The sequence below is a fragment of the Tetrao urogallus genome (genome assembly GCF_951394365.1).
Source record: "Tetrao urogallus genome assembly, chromosome: 7".
In the NCBI taxonomy this organism is placed as follows: domain Eukaryota; kingdom Metazoa; phylum Chordata; class Aves; order Galliformes; family Phasianidae; genus Tetrao; species Tetrao urogallus.
Window position 1 is genome coordinate 17,017,340 of NC_136820.1, and position 18,209 is coordinate 17,035,548.

Genomic DNA, 18,209 nt, shown 5'->3' on the forward strand with positions numbered 1-18,209 from the left:
TTGTCTTCTTGAATGTCATTGTTTTCTCAATATGCTGGACAATTCTTGTAGTTAAGCTAAAAGTAACTACTTTCCTTATAGAAATATGAAGGCTGACAAAGTTCAGGCTATTGAAATTACATTTGTTAATTTTGCTGTTCATATATCATATACTGAATGTAATTTTCATGTTGAAGCAGTGCCTCATTTGTTAAGGCCTTTTCTTAATTGATTTTGTAAAGGAATGTATGAGAACTGAAAGTTTTAGACATTGTAAATTTCACTGTTTAAAAATTGGTTAAAGCTGCGCAGCAGGTAAATTTCTCACTGTAATTATCTGATATCTTAGGAACCTTTGAGGAAAAAAAGATCTCTATCATCCTTTCATATATTTTATGGCTAATATCCACTTAGGAAATTAGACACAACAATAAGAATTTTTCATTTTTCTGTGAATCATTTGAAATACCATTTTGCAAAAGCAAGTCCAGAATTGTTTTGGGTTGTGGCATACATATTTTATTCTTCTAGAAAGCATTTTGTTTTACCACCCTGCTAATAACTCATTCAGATAAATTTTGGTCCTGTGATTTTCCAGATTCTATTCTGTGTAATTGTTACAAAGGGAATGCATTTATTGGGGTTACTGCTTGCATTTCTGGAGTTAGTATAGTATCTGTATGCTTGTAAACTTGTGTTGGTATGTGAAACATCAATCAAATTTAAAAGCAGAACTAGAACAAACAAAAGGCATTTTCATGATTAGCATCTTCCATCCTGAGCCCATCCTACAGCCTGATGTTTCTTGGTAGATAACTTTGTTCTTCCTTTAGTACGTCTGCTTTTTTTTGTTCTCATTTATAATATACCTTGGTTTGGTTTTATATTCAATTAATGAATTTTTAAAAAGCTTTGGACAACAGAATCAGAATGCAATATGATTCTCAAACTATAAAAATGTAATGGTTTCAACAATTGAAATTACTTGTGCTTTGACTTGTACTGCTCTGTATTACAGATTTATTTTTTTCTTCTCCCCTTTTCACACAGAGTATGATTTCTTCCATTGTGAACAGCACTTACTATGCAAATGTCTCAGCAGCAAAATGTCAGGAATTTGGAAGGTGGTATAAACATTTCAAGAAGGCAAAAGATATGATGGGTAAGCAAAAAAAAAATAAAAAATAAAAATTGCTGTGATGGTGGATACATGCAGTTACGCGTCACATTGAGGTCTGTCACAGTCGTACAAGAAGCCAGGTCCCTTTATGATAAGTTTAGGATGCTTTTGATGAGTAGATGTAGAAAGTACATATATAGTGTAAGAATTCATTTAAATAAATATTTGCTATTGAAACAGCCACACTGAATTGGGTTGCCAGAGATGCAAAGCTGTCATTCTGTAAATCTAGAGATCTTCTACAGCCCAAAATAATTGTTTAAAAACCTGTTCTTGGAACTGTAATGTGCTGATTTTTTCTAATGTATGTATTTTTTTTTCTTGCTATGGTTAATGTATGTGTAAAGAAGAAGGTTTCTGTAACTAGCATTGCATTCCAAGATGAATGCTGTAATTTTATGAATTTAGGACCGATTTCAATTCATTTTAGCAAGTAGTAGTGACAATTGTTTGCTTGTTTTACTAAACTTGATGAATTACTGGAGAAGAAAATCTGCCACTGAGACATATTAACTCCATAGTATCTTTTATCTTCCTGTATTGTCCATTTTTAAAACTATTTCTTAAACCTGTTAACATAATTTTGAATACCTTATGTCCGAAAATTTCTGCGTAACTTTCAGTAGAATGAAGAAATGGGATCTCAATTTGAACCAGATATTGAGATTGACTTAGCTTTTAGTATTTGAAGCAAAATCGTTCATCTACCAAAAATGGGTTCCTCGCCTTTTATAGCTTAAGGCCATAATGAAGACCATGAATCACTTTTGTGATAATTGCTTGAATTACTGTTCCAAGAGAATGGCTCACATAGGTTTGATCTCTACTTTCTGCTGGTAAGAATAGGTGGCTTCTTTCCTTCGCCTAGTTTATATATTCTGTGCAACACAGGGCAGTACTAAGGGTTTATGGTGGTGAGACTGCATGTGGTTTCAGATGATCCATGCTTGTAGAGCTCCTGCATGGAAGGAGACCTTTCCACAGCATGTCCTTCCATCTCCATTGCAGGAGTAGTTCTGCTGTGGAGCCCATGAATGTGGGGCATACCCTGCAAAATGCTCCTTACTTGGCCTGTCAAGACAGTTTCATAGTCCCTTAATTTGAGGACATTGAAACCAGCGCATGGGAAAGATGTGTTTGTACATTCCTACATAAGACAGCAGAGGATGAAGGGCTGTGAGTGGGAGTCCAAGTGCTGATGTCTTCTTCCAGTTATTATTCTCATGGAGAAAGGGGTGATCTTTTCTGAATACCTATTGGTTGAGATTGTAATCACTATAAAAAGCACACATATTGACTATTCTTGTTAAATAGATTTGACTAGTATAAGAAAAAATAGCTACATCACCTCCATGAAGATACTAGATTTTTTAAAATAAAGTGTTTTCTTAAAGCTATTTCCAGACCAGCATTGCTAAATCTTTGGAATTGACATACTGGTAAAAATGTGACTCATTTACATTAACCTGGAGTTATTCTATATCTTCTTATCATGCACAAGAGGCAAACTGGAAGAACTCATGAAGTTTAAAAAACTGTGTTGTTAATTAAAAAGGAGGGCGTGTCAAGGCAGATGAGTTAATATAAGGGAAAAAAAACAACAACGTTGCAAGTCACTGAAAAAAACCATGCATACATGGTTGCAAGATAAAGCAGCCCATCTGTGTAATTTACATAAATTATACTAGTTCCTAGCAGTCCAATACAGTTGATGCAGCATCTAGAAATTAGCAGAGCATAGGGAGGTCCACACCCCACCATGCTTGTTACAGATTTCCTGTGTCTGGGAGCTGCAGATGTGGGGGCAGGGACTCCACAAGAGTAACACAGTCAATGGGGCTTCTCTTTGGGCTGGATGGGCTTTCCAGTTACAGCCCTCCTTACTCCTGCACAGTCACTATCTTGCTTGCATCTTCTGCAGCATACAGAGAAGTTTCCTGTATTTACCCTCTTCCTGGTTGTTTGCTGCATCAATCACTATGGGAATGTCCTCTGCAACCACCAACTCATGGTTTGGTTAGCAATTGGTGCATTGCATATTTGCAAAGCTCTCTGGCAGTGATTTTGCCACATGCGTGTTTTCAAACACGTTATTTTGGTCTGATGTTCTGCTGGTTCCTCCAAGGACTTAATGTCAGTGATGGACAGTTAGTTGTTATGTGCGTTTGTTTTTCTTTTTAAGATCCACTACACCATTATTTTTTAGATTAATTTTGAAGGCAAATAGCAGGATGTTGTAATAGACCTGCCAGTCTAGGCTGGAGAGTACTGTAAGCTCAACCCTGAATATGCTATTTTATCTTTATTTACTTTTGTTAGCACATCTTGCAAGGAGAATGAAACCTGTGATATTCAGTCTTATGTTGACTTTTTCAATGTTTCTTTTCCATCATAGTTGAGATGGATAGTCTTTCTGAACTATCCCAGCAAGGTGCCAACCATGTCAGCTTCGGTCAGCAGCCGGTCCCAGGGAACACAGCCGAACAGCCTCCATCCCCCGTTCAGCTTTCTCATGGTAGTCAACCATCAGTTCGGACCCCACTTCCAAACCTGCACCCTGGACTTGTATCTACTCCCATTAGCCCTCAGCTGGTAAATCAGCAGCTGGTAATGGCCCAGTTGCTGAACCAGCAGTATGCAGTGAACAGACTTCTAGCCCAGCAGTCCTTAAACCAACAGTACTTGAACCACCCTCCTCCTGTCAGTAGATCCATGAACAAGCCGTTGGAGCAGCAGGTCTCAACAAACACAGAGGTGTCTTCCGAAATCTACCAGTGGGTCCGTGATGAACTGAAACGAGCAGGAATCTCACAGGCAGTATTTGCACGTGTGGCTTTTAACCGAACTCAGGTCAGTACCTTTTTTTTCTTATTCTTTTAAATCTAGGAGAACCCTTCTTTCCCTCTCTCCCTCTCTTTCTCTCATTAATTCATATATTTATTAATTATCACCTTTTAAGTGCCTGTCCTCACTTCTATTTTGCCATTTAGCTCCTGTCAAGGAACCACACTTCCTTGCAGGACCAGTGTCCATGTTGATATCGTACAGAAATCCAGGGTGATAGGCTTGTGGAAATAAAAGCTGTGGGAATACACACTGTTCTTAGAGATGTCTTGGTTCCTCTCCATCTTCCCTGGAAAGGAAATGAACAGCTCTTTGCAGAACCGTACACAAAGTCACCCAACAGATTGCCTTTGTGTTGTGAAGGTATGCCAGTACTGACCACATGCATGCGCTGAAAAACTATCTTCTCTCCCAGGTATCTCTCTGAGATAGTCTTTCATTCTTGTTTGCATTTATTTCTGTCATTTTTTGGTGAAGGTCTTCATAATGTGACTCTTAGGAACTTTCTGAAAAGACTTAATTAAAAAAAAAAAAAAAAAAGAAAGCTTTATTTTTAGGTCCTCTGTTCTTTCATGTGTTTTTGCAGTTTGTAGTTTCTGAGATTGCCAATGTCCACGTCAGAGCATATACTGCAGCTCATCAGTGCAGAAAAAATTAGCCCTAGCAAAGCTGATAAGCAACACTAAAATGTGTTATTTTTTACACCTGTTTTAGAAGCTAACCCTGTTATAATTTATTCTACTCTATGAATTTAACTTAATGCCATGTTGCATGGAATTTAATCAAGCAGAAGTTATGGAAGAAATGTCAGTATACTCAGAGTAACTAATAAGATCTTAAATTTTTTAAAGTCTGTTTTTTAACAGAAAAGAAAATAGAATTTCTTTATAAGAAATATATGTTTTTCTAAATGTACATAAGTTTGCTTTGAATTCCACGTTTTTAAACTTAGGGCTTGAGTATTTGCTCATTATTGAGTATATTAAAAATATATAAAAAAATATATATTTGCGATTCTTTTGAAATGTTGATGTTTCTCACTTGGAGAATAAAAACTGTTTCATATGCACTAGTACCAGATTTGAATCAGCATGTCATTTGTAATCATTTTGAGAAAGATCGATTTTTTTACATCCTCCTTCAGCTAAAAGAAATGCAGTCATAGGGTGAATTATCTGTAGAGCTGTGTGTGTGTCCATGTGTCTTTCCTCTTAACTACAGAGGAGGTTTTCAGGACCAGATTTCATGGAATACATGAACTCGTGCAACTTACCTAGGTTGGGTTCAGGCAGCATCAGTTATTGTATCTAAGAATAAGTAACAGAGATTTCTTTAATGCAGCATGTAATATTTTATCTATAGATAGTGCAAGGTATTGAAATACTAATAGTTGCTTCAAGTCACTGTGGCTTGCAGCTGCCATCTTACCTGAGCAAAACCACGAGCAAATAATTGGGAAAATAAATAATTTATTGTTTATTTCTTTCTCAGACTTGCCTAAAAGCAGTTTATTTTGTCCCAGCTCCCTCTTCCGAAGCCATTTGTTCAGTTTTTGTCAGCTCACTTTTTATACTGTTTTTCGTTTATCATTCATAAACAGTAGTTGTTATCTGAAGTACAAGAACAATTGATTCTGACTGGACCTTGAATTTATATGACATGCCTTACAAAGATGCTCTAGAGATGGGAGGAATGCAGCAGTAGAGCCAGATTTCTAGTGAAAATACTGATTTCCAATTATTAGACATTTTTCTTACTAACAATGTTATTCTTAGTAACAACATTTTCTTAAAGTTTTATTCTTCTAAAGACATTGTAGTTAACCAGGTTGGTAAAAATATACTCAAAGTGACCCCAAACTAGGAGGAAATTCAAACATGAACACTGAAAAAAAATCCAGTGAAAAGAACAAAAGATATGAAATATATATATATGTAATATATTTTGGCAATATTCAACCAAATAAACTTGAAAGAACACAGAGTAGTATCCCCATATCCTACAAATTGTGTTAGCTAATCAAATTAGTATTTGCAGCTAGCTACGTAACTATCTGTAGTATTTACTATTTATTGTGGCCAACGAAGGGAATAGAAAGGAAAAATACTAGGAGCCAAGGCAACATTGGCCTCAGTATTGTGAAGAAATAAGCTATACTTTTCATATGCGAGTGAAGCCTCACTGAAACACAGAGGAGTTTGCTATAGGCGCATTTCATCTTCGCAAAATTGAAAGTTGTCATTGTACCCTTAGTAACAGTTGTGTAAGTACAGGTATATGTACCTGTGTTTCTTACATAAAAACATTTAAATTTGTTCTGGTTGCTGTGCTTCAGAATTTGTCACACTTTATTCAAGGATTCATCACATGTAACTAAAGTTTAGGCAGCATTTATTAACTCCTGCTATTTAGAAGTTATTTTTCTTCTTCAATCTAACATTGATATAATATCTTCTGATTTTTTTTTCTTTTTTTTTTTTATTTTGCTAGAGCAAGTGAAAATTCATGTTTAAATTAATCTGTATTCTAAGAGAAAAAGCTAACTCAAAATACCACTGACATTTTTTATATTGCCATAAGCATATTTGAGCCATGTCCAGGAACTGTATTGTTGGTTGTTGAAGGCAGAAGACCTTAGGGGTTCTGCACAAACAAAAGAAGTAAAAAAAAATGATGTCTAGATATGTTCTCAAATGAGTGGAAAGATTTGCTTTCAGTGTAAAAGCTACTGAAGGAAGTCAATTATAAATTCAGAGTAAATTAGCTTAGTGTTTTGGCATTAAAAATGGACTTCATTTGAATTGGCTGAAGATGCTGGTGTGCCACTTGTTTTACACACTTGCACTTGACAGTACAACTACAGAAATTCTGATTTTTGGAGACATGGGGGGAAGGGAGTTCTACCAACTTAGCATCGTAATTCAATATTTGGCCAACATTTTCCAGATTTTTTTATTTGTGAGGGAAAATGTTGCCTAGAAATATCTCTGCTTGTGCCCAGCCTGAAGGAAAGAATTAGATTAAATTATCTCTGAGGAGTAGATTGTTTTTTAATGATCATCTGTTTATGTGGTGAAAAAAGCTCAGCCACACCTAAGAAAATTGAAAGGGCGTTCTTAATCTCTTCTTGGATAATTTTCCCCCTGCCCTTACTTTCAACATGGAAGTTTCAAAACTGTGCAGTTCTCAGGAATGTTCCTTGCAAGTTTAATCAAAGGGAAATCCAGAAAGCTGTAACTTGCAAGCACCATACATGCACAATGGCACAATTGTAAGGAGCAGAAGTAGCTTTGGAGGCTGGAGCACCTCTCCCTGCAAGAAATCCCACAGCAGTCCTGCTAGGAAGGCTTCAGTGCACAGTGGGCTCTGAAGTTTTATTTGTCCTTCAGCAGTTGCTATTCCGGCTCACTGATTGCAGAGAAACAGACTGAATCCTGTTAGTGCCCCTTTGTAGTACACTATGGAAAAGTTTGTTGAGTCAGGATCTGTGCAAGCAGACCCAAGTTTGCTTCAACCTTGGCTACCGAATGTGCTCACCAGTCTCTCAATTTGCTAGGGTGATTTTGGTAAACTGAGCTGCAAATTCAGTCAGTTTCAGTAAGTTATATTTCAGTTAACATTCAGCACAATTAATAAATTTAGTGTATTTCCCATGTGATGGCAATGCACTGCATGGTTCAACTTTTTCCCAGGATCTTTGCTGGCATTTTGTGGTCAGCCTGCTGGTCCGGGTGACATTTGGCAAGAGGCATCAACAGATAGTGCTGTGTGCCAGTCTCCCTGCAGAACACTGGCTCAGTCTGCCTCTACATGGTTTCCATTGAACTGGAGGCTCTTCACTATGCTTAAGTCCTCTTACAAGAGCTGGAGAAGAACATCAGCATTTGTTCCTTCAAACCACCTCCAGAATCCCATACAAGTAAACAAACTCCTTTCCCATATCTGTAGTGCATTAGTAAATTCAAACATGAGGTAGGGAGTGAAAAGCCTTGGTTCCCACCAGTGTGTGTGGCATTTGACTTGGAGGCATAACTTAAACTGGTGCACAGCAGGATGACATCTCCGTGCTGTGCTAGTGAGGAGCTGTTAGTCATGGTCGTGGTTGGAACTCTAACGCTGAGTTACCTGTCTTTGTTTGTGTACGCTTTCAACCATAACATTTGCTGCAAGAGCTCAGGTTCTGCTGTACAGAGGTGAGTGACTTCCATCTCCAGCTTGGTGAAAAGTGGAAGAGTGCTTTCTGCCACGTTTGCCATGTCTGACTATTGTAATTTTTCCTCTTCCCACAAGTGACAGTTTTTCATCTCAAGGTTTTTTGAGTAGTTCTCAGTGTTTGTGCCAGATACCTTTCTATCCTCCTCCTTTTTCATTCACCCCCATACTTGTTTAAAATATTAGCTGCCAGGATATATTGCATTTTGTTAATAGATAATGCATCTTCTCCTATGTAAAAACTTCAGTGTATTTAAAACTGTGCCCATACTAGTTCTGGGCAACAGCTATTTCAGTGGAGAATACTTGGATGCAGTAAATGGCTCCATGTAATTTTAAAACAACATCCAAGTTTACACCAACCACCTTCTCAGGCACTTTTTTTTTCTTCCACTTTGTCTTTGGCACACTTTATTTTCCAGTAAAATGAAAAATGAAGATGGATTATTCAAAATTGATAACAGTAATGGACCATCATGTAATGTTTTATTGAATTTGAGTTCTGTAAATTATGTGGTAGAGAGAAATTTGCCTGCTTAAGTATAACAGAAATTGCCACTGTATTCATATAATTCTTCGTACTGTAATTTAAGAAAAAGCACACTATCCATATCACTATTGAATAAAAGGTAAAAAGGTGCTATTACACTATCATGACAGCTCTCCTCTTGCTACTAAGCGACATAGATAAATGTGTCTGCTTATAACTTATTTGGCAGAGATCCAGGCTTGTGGGTGGAGCCTGCAAATAATCCTCCACCTGGACATGGGTCTTAAGCACCCTGCAATGAAGGCAGATAGCGTTCGAGGATGTTCTACATATTTTGGGGAGGATTTTGGCAAATTGCATTTTTCTTCTGGAGCTTTGAAGTTCTACAAGGCTGATAAAATCTATTTGAATCAGTGATTATGTTCAAAGTGGAGACAAACTGGGGGCCAGACAGGCAGTGTTTTTGTTCATATTGGCAGACACTTTCGTTTATCTCCACTTTTAAAGAATTCATAATTAGCTTTTGAAAGCACTGATAATATTTATTGAACATTTTTGTGCAATTAGTAATGAATTATACTTGTGATAACGTGTAAACTTTCTTTTTTCAATGGCTTCTGGTAGCATCTTAAGAAAATACATTTCCAGTGTGAAAGAATAACAGGGAGGAAGAGTGAAGAGGACTTTACCTCTGACTTTTCCTATAACCTCTGGGCCAAGTAGCACTGGCGTATTGTGCAACCTGAGGTTCAGTATCAGGAGACGACACCAAGACTTACAGCTTAGCAAACTGTTTCAAGCCTTTTAGAATGAATGGCAAGATACGAGGGTATTCTTTCTAGGATCTTCCCATTTGCTTTTCATCTAACTTTCTCTAGGTGAAATTTGGTGCTCAAAAAGGTGAAGCAGTAGAAACAAAGTAAGAGAAGGAGAAGGCATACTGTATTGTAAGACATTCTCTATGCCTTGTACTACACCGTTATCTTCTGTTATTTGCATGGATATTCTGAATTTTAGGTTCAAATGTCCTCAAAGCAAACACTTCCTTACTTCTTCTCCCCGTGCTGTCATCTCCCCTCTTCTCTCCACATCTATGTCCTCTGCTGTGCTCCCAACTCATGCAAAGATTCACGCCAGTGGTAGGGAAAAGAGAGGAGAATGAGGACTTAATGCCATTTCTAATCACCAAGAGATATCTTGCAGGTATTGTTATAATGATAAATGCAGGAAAAACTGAAAGCAAAACAAAAACAACAGGAAAACTTGCTTTGTTTATTTCACTACAGAGTAAATAGTTATTAAAAAAAAAGAAATACAGCTTGTTCTGCCTTTTTTTTTTTTTTTTCTTTAACTGCCTACTCTGTGGCAAAGACCTATTCCAGTAATTCTTTTCTAGTATGTGCTAAAGTATTTTTCAAGGACATTTTCTGTGGTTGGCTGTTGGTAAGGAGTCTTCTCTCCTGCCAATGCAGGAGATCCTGCCAGTGCAGAATCAGTCCACTTGAGTTTATCTTTTCTTTCTTCATTTTAATCCTGCAGCAGTTGTTCTCAGCACAGTAGCAGTCAGAAATCACGCATTTTTACACCTCACTCATACATCTTGTGCTCTGAAGACAGCTTTGTCTTCTCTCCAGTGGCACAGAATCATTTTTGATGCTCTTTGGAGGATGGGTAGTGTAACCCTACCACTGACAAACAGTGACAACAGTGTGTTTTGAGTACTTAGAAGTACATAAACCATGTAGATGAGAATATAACTTCCACATTTTGCAATAAGTTTATTGTTGAGACTAATCACTAAGAAAATTTTTGAATTTAGTGTAAGTTTTAACACAAATGATGCTTTTGTCTGTAACTCATTTATTTACCTCCTAAATAGTTTCTGCCTGGACACCAGAAAAGAGGAGGAATGAAGAATAGTGGTAAGAAAGCATTCACCAGATTTTTATTTTTTTAAAAATCCTCCTCCAAATTATTTTCCAGGCTCAGTGCTGGGAAGTTAGTTTGTGTTTTCCATCCCACCTTCCTTCTGTTTGTGCAGACCCATATGGAGTCTTGAAGACCAGACTGGCCCCAACATTGTGTTTAACACCTCCATTCTCATTGCCTTGGGAGGCAGAAGAGTGATGTGGAAATGCAAAGCTCAGAATTGTGCTGGGTGCTGAGCTGCCTGAGCACGGCTGCTTGGGAGCATTGGCTTTGCAGCAGCACTTCCATATAGGGCTTTTGCCTGATAATAAAGGACTTTTTGGGATAGACGGCAGCTTCCCTAAGTGCTGTGAGCGTAAGAACTCCCTAAAGAAGGCAGGAGCTGATGTTTGGGCCATAGCTTTCTGTAGGAATGGATATCTTCAATCAGAATTGCTTCTCTTAGTCTTACTGCTTCTTCCGAGTTAAAGCAGAACACTCTCCACCTCCTTAAATGCAACATCTCTTTAGGAAAAGGAGCATTAGGTTGTGTTCTTTAATACCACATTCATGTTCCTTTGTTACACTCACAGTAGAAGACTCTCCTTGTCCCAGCATGGTAATAGCATTTATTTTCAAAAGAAACTCATGTTTGCTTTTGCAAAAATTAACAGTTTTCTTACTGCAAACCTTGTTACTTCAAGACAGCAGAGCATTTTGTATGCCTGATATATTTAAAAGGAGAACTTGGCAGGAGGGAGACTTTAAGAACCTGTTGATGTTAAACTTCTAGTTGCACTCACAGGTTCATAAATATTTCATCTATTAGCATAATTGGGTCTCCCAGACCTGCTCCATTGCTGAGATGTGAGATATAGTTGTTATGTAGGGAACCTGGCGTGATTTGTATGAGATGGCAGCATGCTGTCATCTGCAGCGTGCTGCATGTGCCCTGGGTGCTGGCTTTTTTTCATTCCTAATCCTCTCTTTGGTGTATCTTTGTTGGGCTCTGACAAGGACAACGCTAGTAAAAGGACTGGATGAGGGACCTACACAGCACATGCCCACACAAAGCCCAGGCGATGGACTGGGTAAGAATTAGAGTAGTCCTGATGAGGGAATGGAGACGGTGGGAGGAGAGGGACAAACCTCTCTCTTTCCTTGACAAAGCAGAGGAAGTATCCCTTCAGATGCCAGTGGTCAGTTTTGTCACCTGTTATTAAACTCTAATATAAAACTTTCATATCTAAGTACTGCCTTATTAAAAATATGGATCTGGATCCATTAAGAAGTACTTAAATAACATTATGAGTTTATTATTTCAAATTAGGTGTAAGATATCACTTCTTTCAAAGAGCTGTTTAAGCTGCTAGTAACAAGGAAAGCCATTTCTTGAGGTTTGCTGTGTGCCTTGTTTGGGAAGCCTGAGAACCTCATCATGCCTCTGGACTATGTGTGTTTCATTTACTCTTAACTTCTTGTGATTGTCTGGCAACTGTGAAAGATTTCATGGCAAGTTAAGCCAGTAAAAGGAAGGAGACCCATTAGGCGGATTCAGTTTGTGTTGTATGTAAAACAGATGCTTAATAAAATTAAGAGCACAATTGAGGCTCTCTTCTCTGTTACCTAAATTGCCATTAATATATTCCTGTGTGGATCTAATAGTCCGTTTGGCTGTTCTCATTCCAAGGCCAGTGGAAGGAGGACTGATGAGCAGCGGCTGTGCAGGGGACAATTGTACCAGGCTAACTGTCCAGCATTTTTTCTCTTCCCCCTCCCTACAGGGCTTGCTCTCAGAAATCCTCCGAAAGGAAGAGGATCCCAAGACTGCCTCGCAGTCCTTGCTCGTAAACCTTCGGGCTATGCAGAACTTCTTGCAGCTGCCAGAAGCTGAACGAGATCGAATTTACCAGGATGAAAGGGAAAGGAGCTTGAACGCAGCCTCTGCCATGGGCCCCGCACCTCTCATAAGCACACCGCCCAGCCGGCCTCCACAAGTAAACTGCTCTCTCTGTCTTTTGGATTTGCTTGTGCTTTCTTCATGTCCTGCTGGGTGATGCCTTTCTTCAAAAGAGGAAAGATTTCGCAGTTGTGTTCTTTAAACGCTCACAGAATCGTTATTTGCAGTGCATGTCACAAATTAAATTTAAGAAGTGTAGTGGATGTTAGTAGCAGTTCATTACTAGCTATTTTCTAGTTTAAAGATAAACTCTATCTATTATGGCCCCCACAGAGTTTTTTGCTCTTTCTATTGAGACATAAGCTTTACTTGGTCTAGGATCACACTGGCTTTTATTATTTTTATTTTTTTGCCCTGTAATTCTCAGGTGTTGTTTTAATGTTAGAGTTTTAAGCAGGGATTTTGAAGTGTTTGGAGTGGGAATGAAGGCAGAAGTAGAGCACATTGTATTGCCTTTAGAATTATATTCCAGAAAACAAATAGGTTGAACTAAATGTCTAGGAAATAAGACTCCCTCCCAAAATGCTGGGGGCACCTTCATCAGATCAAGCTGTTGACAACTGGGTAACAAAACAGTCTTGCATAATCCATTGCTCTGAAGGTTTGGCATATGTGCACTATAGCTTCATTTAGTTTGTGTTCAAATGAAACTCCTATTGATTTCTGTAAAATCTGGTGCAACTACTTCTTTAACTCTCCCAAAATGAGAAAGTCTGACAGAATTAGATGCATAAATTCAGTGGTCATTGTGTCGGTCAAGGAAACTCTTGATGCTGGTTTTACGGGACATGAGAAATTGAGAAATGCAATTGTGAAATACTCAAAAAAAAAAAAAAAAATTCCTTTTTCTGAAATACCTGTCATTGCTTTAGCTAAAGGTTGTACCTTTACAAGGACAAAATAAACTGATCTGGAGATATGTGGGAATGATGCTTTGCTAGGTTTGCCATACAAAGCAAGGCTTGAGAATTTCGGAAGTTTTGTGATGTTTGAGTGTATAAACACAGATCAGTTTTTTAACTAAGCAGGCTAAAGCATATGCCTACAACTATATTCTATATTTATTCTGAATGCTACAAATTCCTACAGATTATTTACCTGATTTCTAATGGATGCCAAGGATCATGCTAAAGTAATGTATAATGAGGGCATAGGAAAAGGGAGGACAGAAGGTCACTTCTGACCTGCTATAGTGCTTTTCACGAGAAAAGAAAAAATATTAACAGAAAGAACAGACAGTGCTAATGGTCTAGTTTTGCTATCATTAACTGAGTTTAGTCTGTAAAATCCACTAAAGATCTTCAAGATAAAGTAGGAGAGTCTATTTACATAGTAATGCTTTAGCAGGAAATAGTTAAATATAGATAACTGTGTTCAAAACAACTTTTGAGTTTGGATTAATATCTGTACATACTCCCACAGTCCAGGTGGAGTCCAATTCAGAGCAAAGGCTAACCCTCCTTCTTAACTTACCTCTTTCTACCAAGGTAATGTCTCACTCTGTCTCAAGTGGTCTTGGGCAATTTCACAGTTAAACAACAGTTAATTGCAGGACCATCCATAAGGATGTAGAGTCAGAGATAGTCCTTGTATTGTTTTCAATTCACACTTTAAATTGTATAAATTTGCAAATTGCAGCCTGAAAGAGTGACTTAGGGTTGTTTGTACTTTTTACTGACGAAACATAAAGTCTTTTTTTTTTTTTTTTTTTTTTTTTTTTTTTACTGTGCACTTGTTTACATTTGCATGCCATTTTTTTTAGTGGCATTCAGGAGCATTGTTAGTCTAATCACGACAGTTAAAAGTAGAAACAGCGTACAGTTTTGTTTGGATCCTTTTTAAAAGGAAAGCAGGTTAAGAAGGAATCCTTATGGACTAATACTCGAGAAGTATAGAACAAAACAAGCATTTTTCTAACTACTGTATTCTATTTTTGTCATTCAACAAAATGTGAGCACTTTATCTCCTAGGCGGATGAGGGATGTGGAAACATCAAAGTCTGGGTGCTGCACAACTTTTAACACGTTGCCAGAATTATCCACTTATAAACACATGTAGTACTTGCCAGCTGCTACGAAGTGTTTTGAACCCTGGGTCTGAATATTTAAGTATCCATTTTAGTAGAGTAAGTACAACACTTAATGCTAGAAGTAATAATGACATTGTTCTTATAATTGCCCTAGAAAATATAATTTTACAAATTGTAGCAGAAATGAACAGTAGTCAGGATTCTGCAAAATTATTAATGCAAACTAGTTCTCTGATTGCTGCTTACCTCCACCCCACCCCAAGAAAACTGACCACAGTGTACTGAGCATTTGATATGAAGGAAATAAAACTACCAACATGATTATCACTAACATTATTATGAGCAATTATTTAACATTCACTGCATAGAAATGCAGCATAATATTTTTTCTAGCTTAGCTGTGAAATACTTGGATAGCTGTTGAAAGACAAAACAGACCATTTATCCTGACAACAGAATTTAGGCAACAGCCAGCATATTTAATATTAAGTCTTTAGACCAGTGTAACATTTGAAACAATTAAACTATGAAACCATGAAAAATGGAAGCTAATATGCCACACATGAAGGTTTATTTTGCAATTGCAAGTTATCAGTTTCGGAAGGATGTGAAAATAAACATCCTGAAAAGAATCTATTTTGCATTTTTGTGTTGCCAACTGGTGGCCAGACAGTAGAGCAGATTTAACCATTTAGCAGCTGGGCTTGTTCTGTGTGAATTTTACATACTGTTACATGCAAAAACAGAAAGCGTGACCTTGGAGGTCTGATAGGATAGTAGGAACTCACCAAGCAGAAACCCTGGTGGCTGAGTTAGAAGGATCTGCACCGAATTTATCTCATTTTTACAGCATTCTTACTAGTTGCTACTTGAGCTAATGTATCTGGATTGTTTCCAATTCTTTTTGGAAATCCTTTAAGAAGCTCTTTGTCCCCTTTACTTTTCCCTTTCTCCCTGACTTAAACAAAAAAGCAAAATCTTACTAATTTTTTTTTAATTGAAATCATTAGCCTCTAATGCATGAGCTTTCAGAACTGTGTTTAGCCCTCTGAGCTAGTCAAGTTGTTACATCTGTTACTATCTTACTGGCTGATGGGCTGAGTACAGACAGAGTGCACAAGAATTTTCCCTTGGATGTTATTCACCTTACCACTTCCTGGGGCAGAATCTTGTCTGTCAGGCTCTTTTCCAGGGCAGTGAAAAGTACAAACATTCACGTCTCCATCAGGTAGGTACTGCAGGGCAATCTAATTCAAGCTCTCCAACCCCCTCTCTCCTCCCCCCCACACACCAAAAAAAAAAAAAAAAAAAATCCTTTTTTTTATTTCTTTATTCGTACATTTTTTCCCTTCTTCAACACCTGTGTTCAGGGTGAATGGAGTTCCTCAGGTTGATGCTAGGGATGGCTCCAAGCATACTAGCAGATTCTTCCTCCTCCTCAACTTGGAGAAAGGATGCAGACAGGTGACTAAGTTACAGATTTGCTTTCTTGTATATGCTGATAGCCGTCCTACAGTTATGCACCCTTCTTCCTCAGAACAAGTGACCTCAGTTTCAGAAGTGCTGAGGAAGAAACTATTCTCTCTACCCATATTGCCCAAAGAAAAATTGTGCTGATTCTTGAGGTCCATGGTGACCCTGTGTAAAAACAGAATATGTATAAAGTCAAGAGCAGAATACAATTTTAGCAAGCCAACTTTTTAAGAAATATCCACAAATCTTGCATGAGTTACAGTTTTGGCTACTCAGTTTATAAAAACTTTGATTTTGGCTTCTGACCACAAATATGTATTAGAGTTTTTTCATGATAAAGCAGTTTCAGATTGCATCCTAGAGAAAGGATGTCATTCTTAAAGACTGATACTGAGGAGGACACTGCTTTCTTGGGGCTTGAAGACCAGTGAACTTCCACACTTGTATTTCCAGGAACTGCAGATAATGCCTGATTCATGCAGTTTCACATTAGAGCCCTGGAATTCACACATCATCCATCACCACCAGCAAAATTTTAATTTTTAAATTTGAGACTTAGTTTGGTAGTCCTTGTGCCAAGTTGCACTTTAATGAAAGTCAAAATGAACAAAATAATAAATGCAACCCTCTCCTTCCCCCGTGAAAACCACCGTGGAGGAGAGTTAATGGAAACACTGACACTTAACTATAACTGCACTTCCAGGCGCCGCAGTAATAATGGAGTAGTAAACCTTGTCCTGATAAAAGCTGTTCTGAAAGCAACAGCATTTATTGTACCTCCTGTGCTATTTGCAGAGTAGAACTGAAAAGTAGTTTGTTTTGCCTGGAATGAACTACTTTATGAATTTTAATGTACAATGTAATATTAAAAGCTAAACCAGGATTAAAGAAGATTTTTGTTCCCAAGCTAAAAGAGTACTTATGAGAATGTGTTGTAAAAGATTTTTTTTTGTTTCAGTTTTGATGAGGAAGAAATGAACTTCCATGTTTGTGAAAACCACTTCAGATTGGTTATTCCTTCTACAATAGCCTCTACTTTGTTTAGGAAAATCAAATGAATACTGAATTTTTTGCCACTGTACTTGGCTTTGTTTGATGAGAAGATAACTGTCTAGGCAGACCAGGAGGGGACAGATGTGTTATTTTTTTTCCAGGTATTTTTAAATGACTAAATTGATTGGTGATAGGGAGATGGCCAACTGAGTTTCTGATTCTCAGAATGTTACGCTTATAAAATAATGCTCCCTTTCTTAGTTAGTATTTGCAAAATTTGATTACTATAATAAAAAAAATTGCTGATCTATGATTTGTTTCCTAAACAGAAAATGTGGTTATATGTGTTGGTGGAGTGAGAAGTTGTGTTTAAGCGTAGATAAGATGGGAGATTATGCTCTGTTTTGTTTTTCTATCCAAAATCAATTCTTTTTCTACCTCCCCTCCCAAGTCCTAAGGTTGCATGTTGAGGCTTTTTGTTTCTCCATGTTTCTTTTCTTTTCTTTTCTTTTCTTTTCTTTTCTTTTCTTTTCTTTTCTTTTCTTTTCTTTTCTTTTCTTTTCTTTTCTTTTCTTTTCTTTTCTTTTCTTTTCTTTTCTTTTCTTTTCTTTTCTTTTCTTTTCTTTTCTTTTCTTTTCTTTTCTTTTCTTTTCTTTTCTTTTCTTTTCTTTTCTTTTCTTTTCTTTTCTTTTCTTTTCTTTTCTTTTCTTTCCTTTTTATTTTTTTTCTTTTTTTTTTCTTTTCTTTTTTTTTTTTTTTGTGGAGGAGGGTGTTTTTTCAAGTCAGCTTCAAACAGCCTCTAGCTTGAACTCAATTCTAAATTCAACACAGCAGGCTAGATGCTTGCTATGTATAAATTATGAAACAGTTTTATGTATGGATATTCTCCAAGAGGTTAATTAGCATTATTGCATGGAATTCATCAGACCAGAGCAGACCAATGGTCCATCTAGTCCAGTTGCAGTCTATACCTGATCTTTAAAGAGAAACTGTTAAGAAGCAGGGGAAGAATTTTTATACTTGGCCAGTGATGTAAAGTGGAGAGGGAAGGAATATGGCTGTGAACTCTCAGTAATCCCCAAGCCTACCATTTTATAAATTTAAGACTTTCATTCTCCTGAAGATATGTGGGCTAATATGG

The 18,209-nt window shown here is 37.4% G+C and overlaps 1 protein-coding gene across 3 annotated transcripts in view; it reads left to right on the plus strand.

Annotated features, from left to right (window-relative positions):
* The window catches only part of SATB1 (SATB homeobox 1), a gene marked incomplete at both ends in the record, with an annotated part of 65,579 nt that overhangs the window by 20,295 nt on the left and 27,075 nt on the right, over positions 1 to 18,209 (plus strand). For all 3 annotated transcript variants that reach the window (XM_079538654.1, XM_079538655.1, XM_079538656.1), the window contains 3 exons: positions 1,030 to 1,141; positions 3,555 to 4,009; positions 12,398 to 12,610. In XM_079538654.1, coding sequence (XP_079394780.1) covers positions 1,030 to 1,141; positions 3,555 to 4,009; positions 12,398 to 12,610 — 780 coding nt within the window. The remainder of the gene's footprint in view (positions 1 to 1,029; positions 1,142 to 3,554; positions 4,010 to 12,397; positions 12,611 to 18,209) is intronic.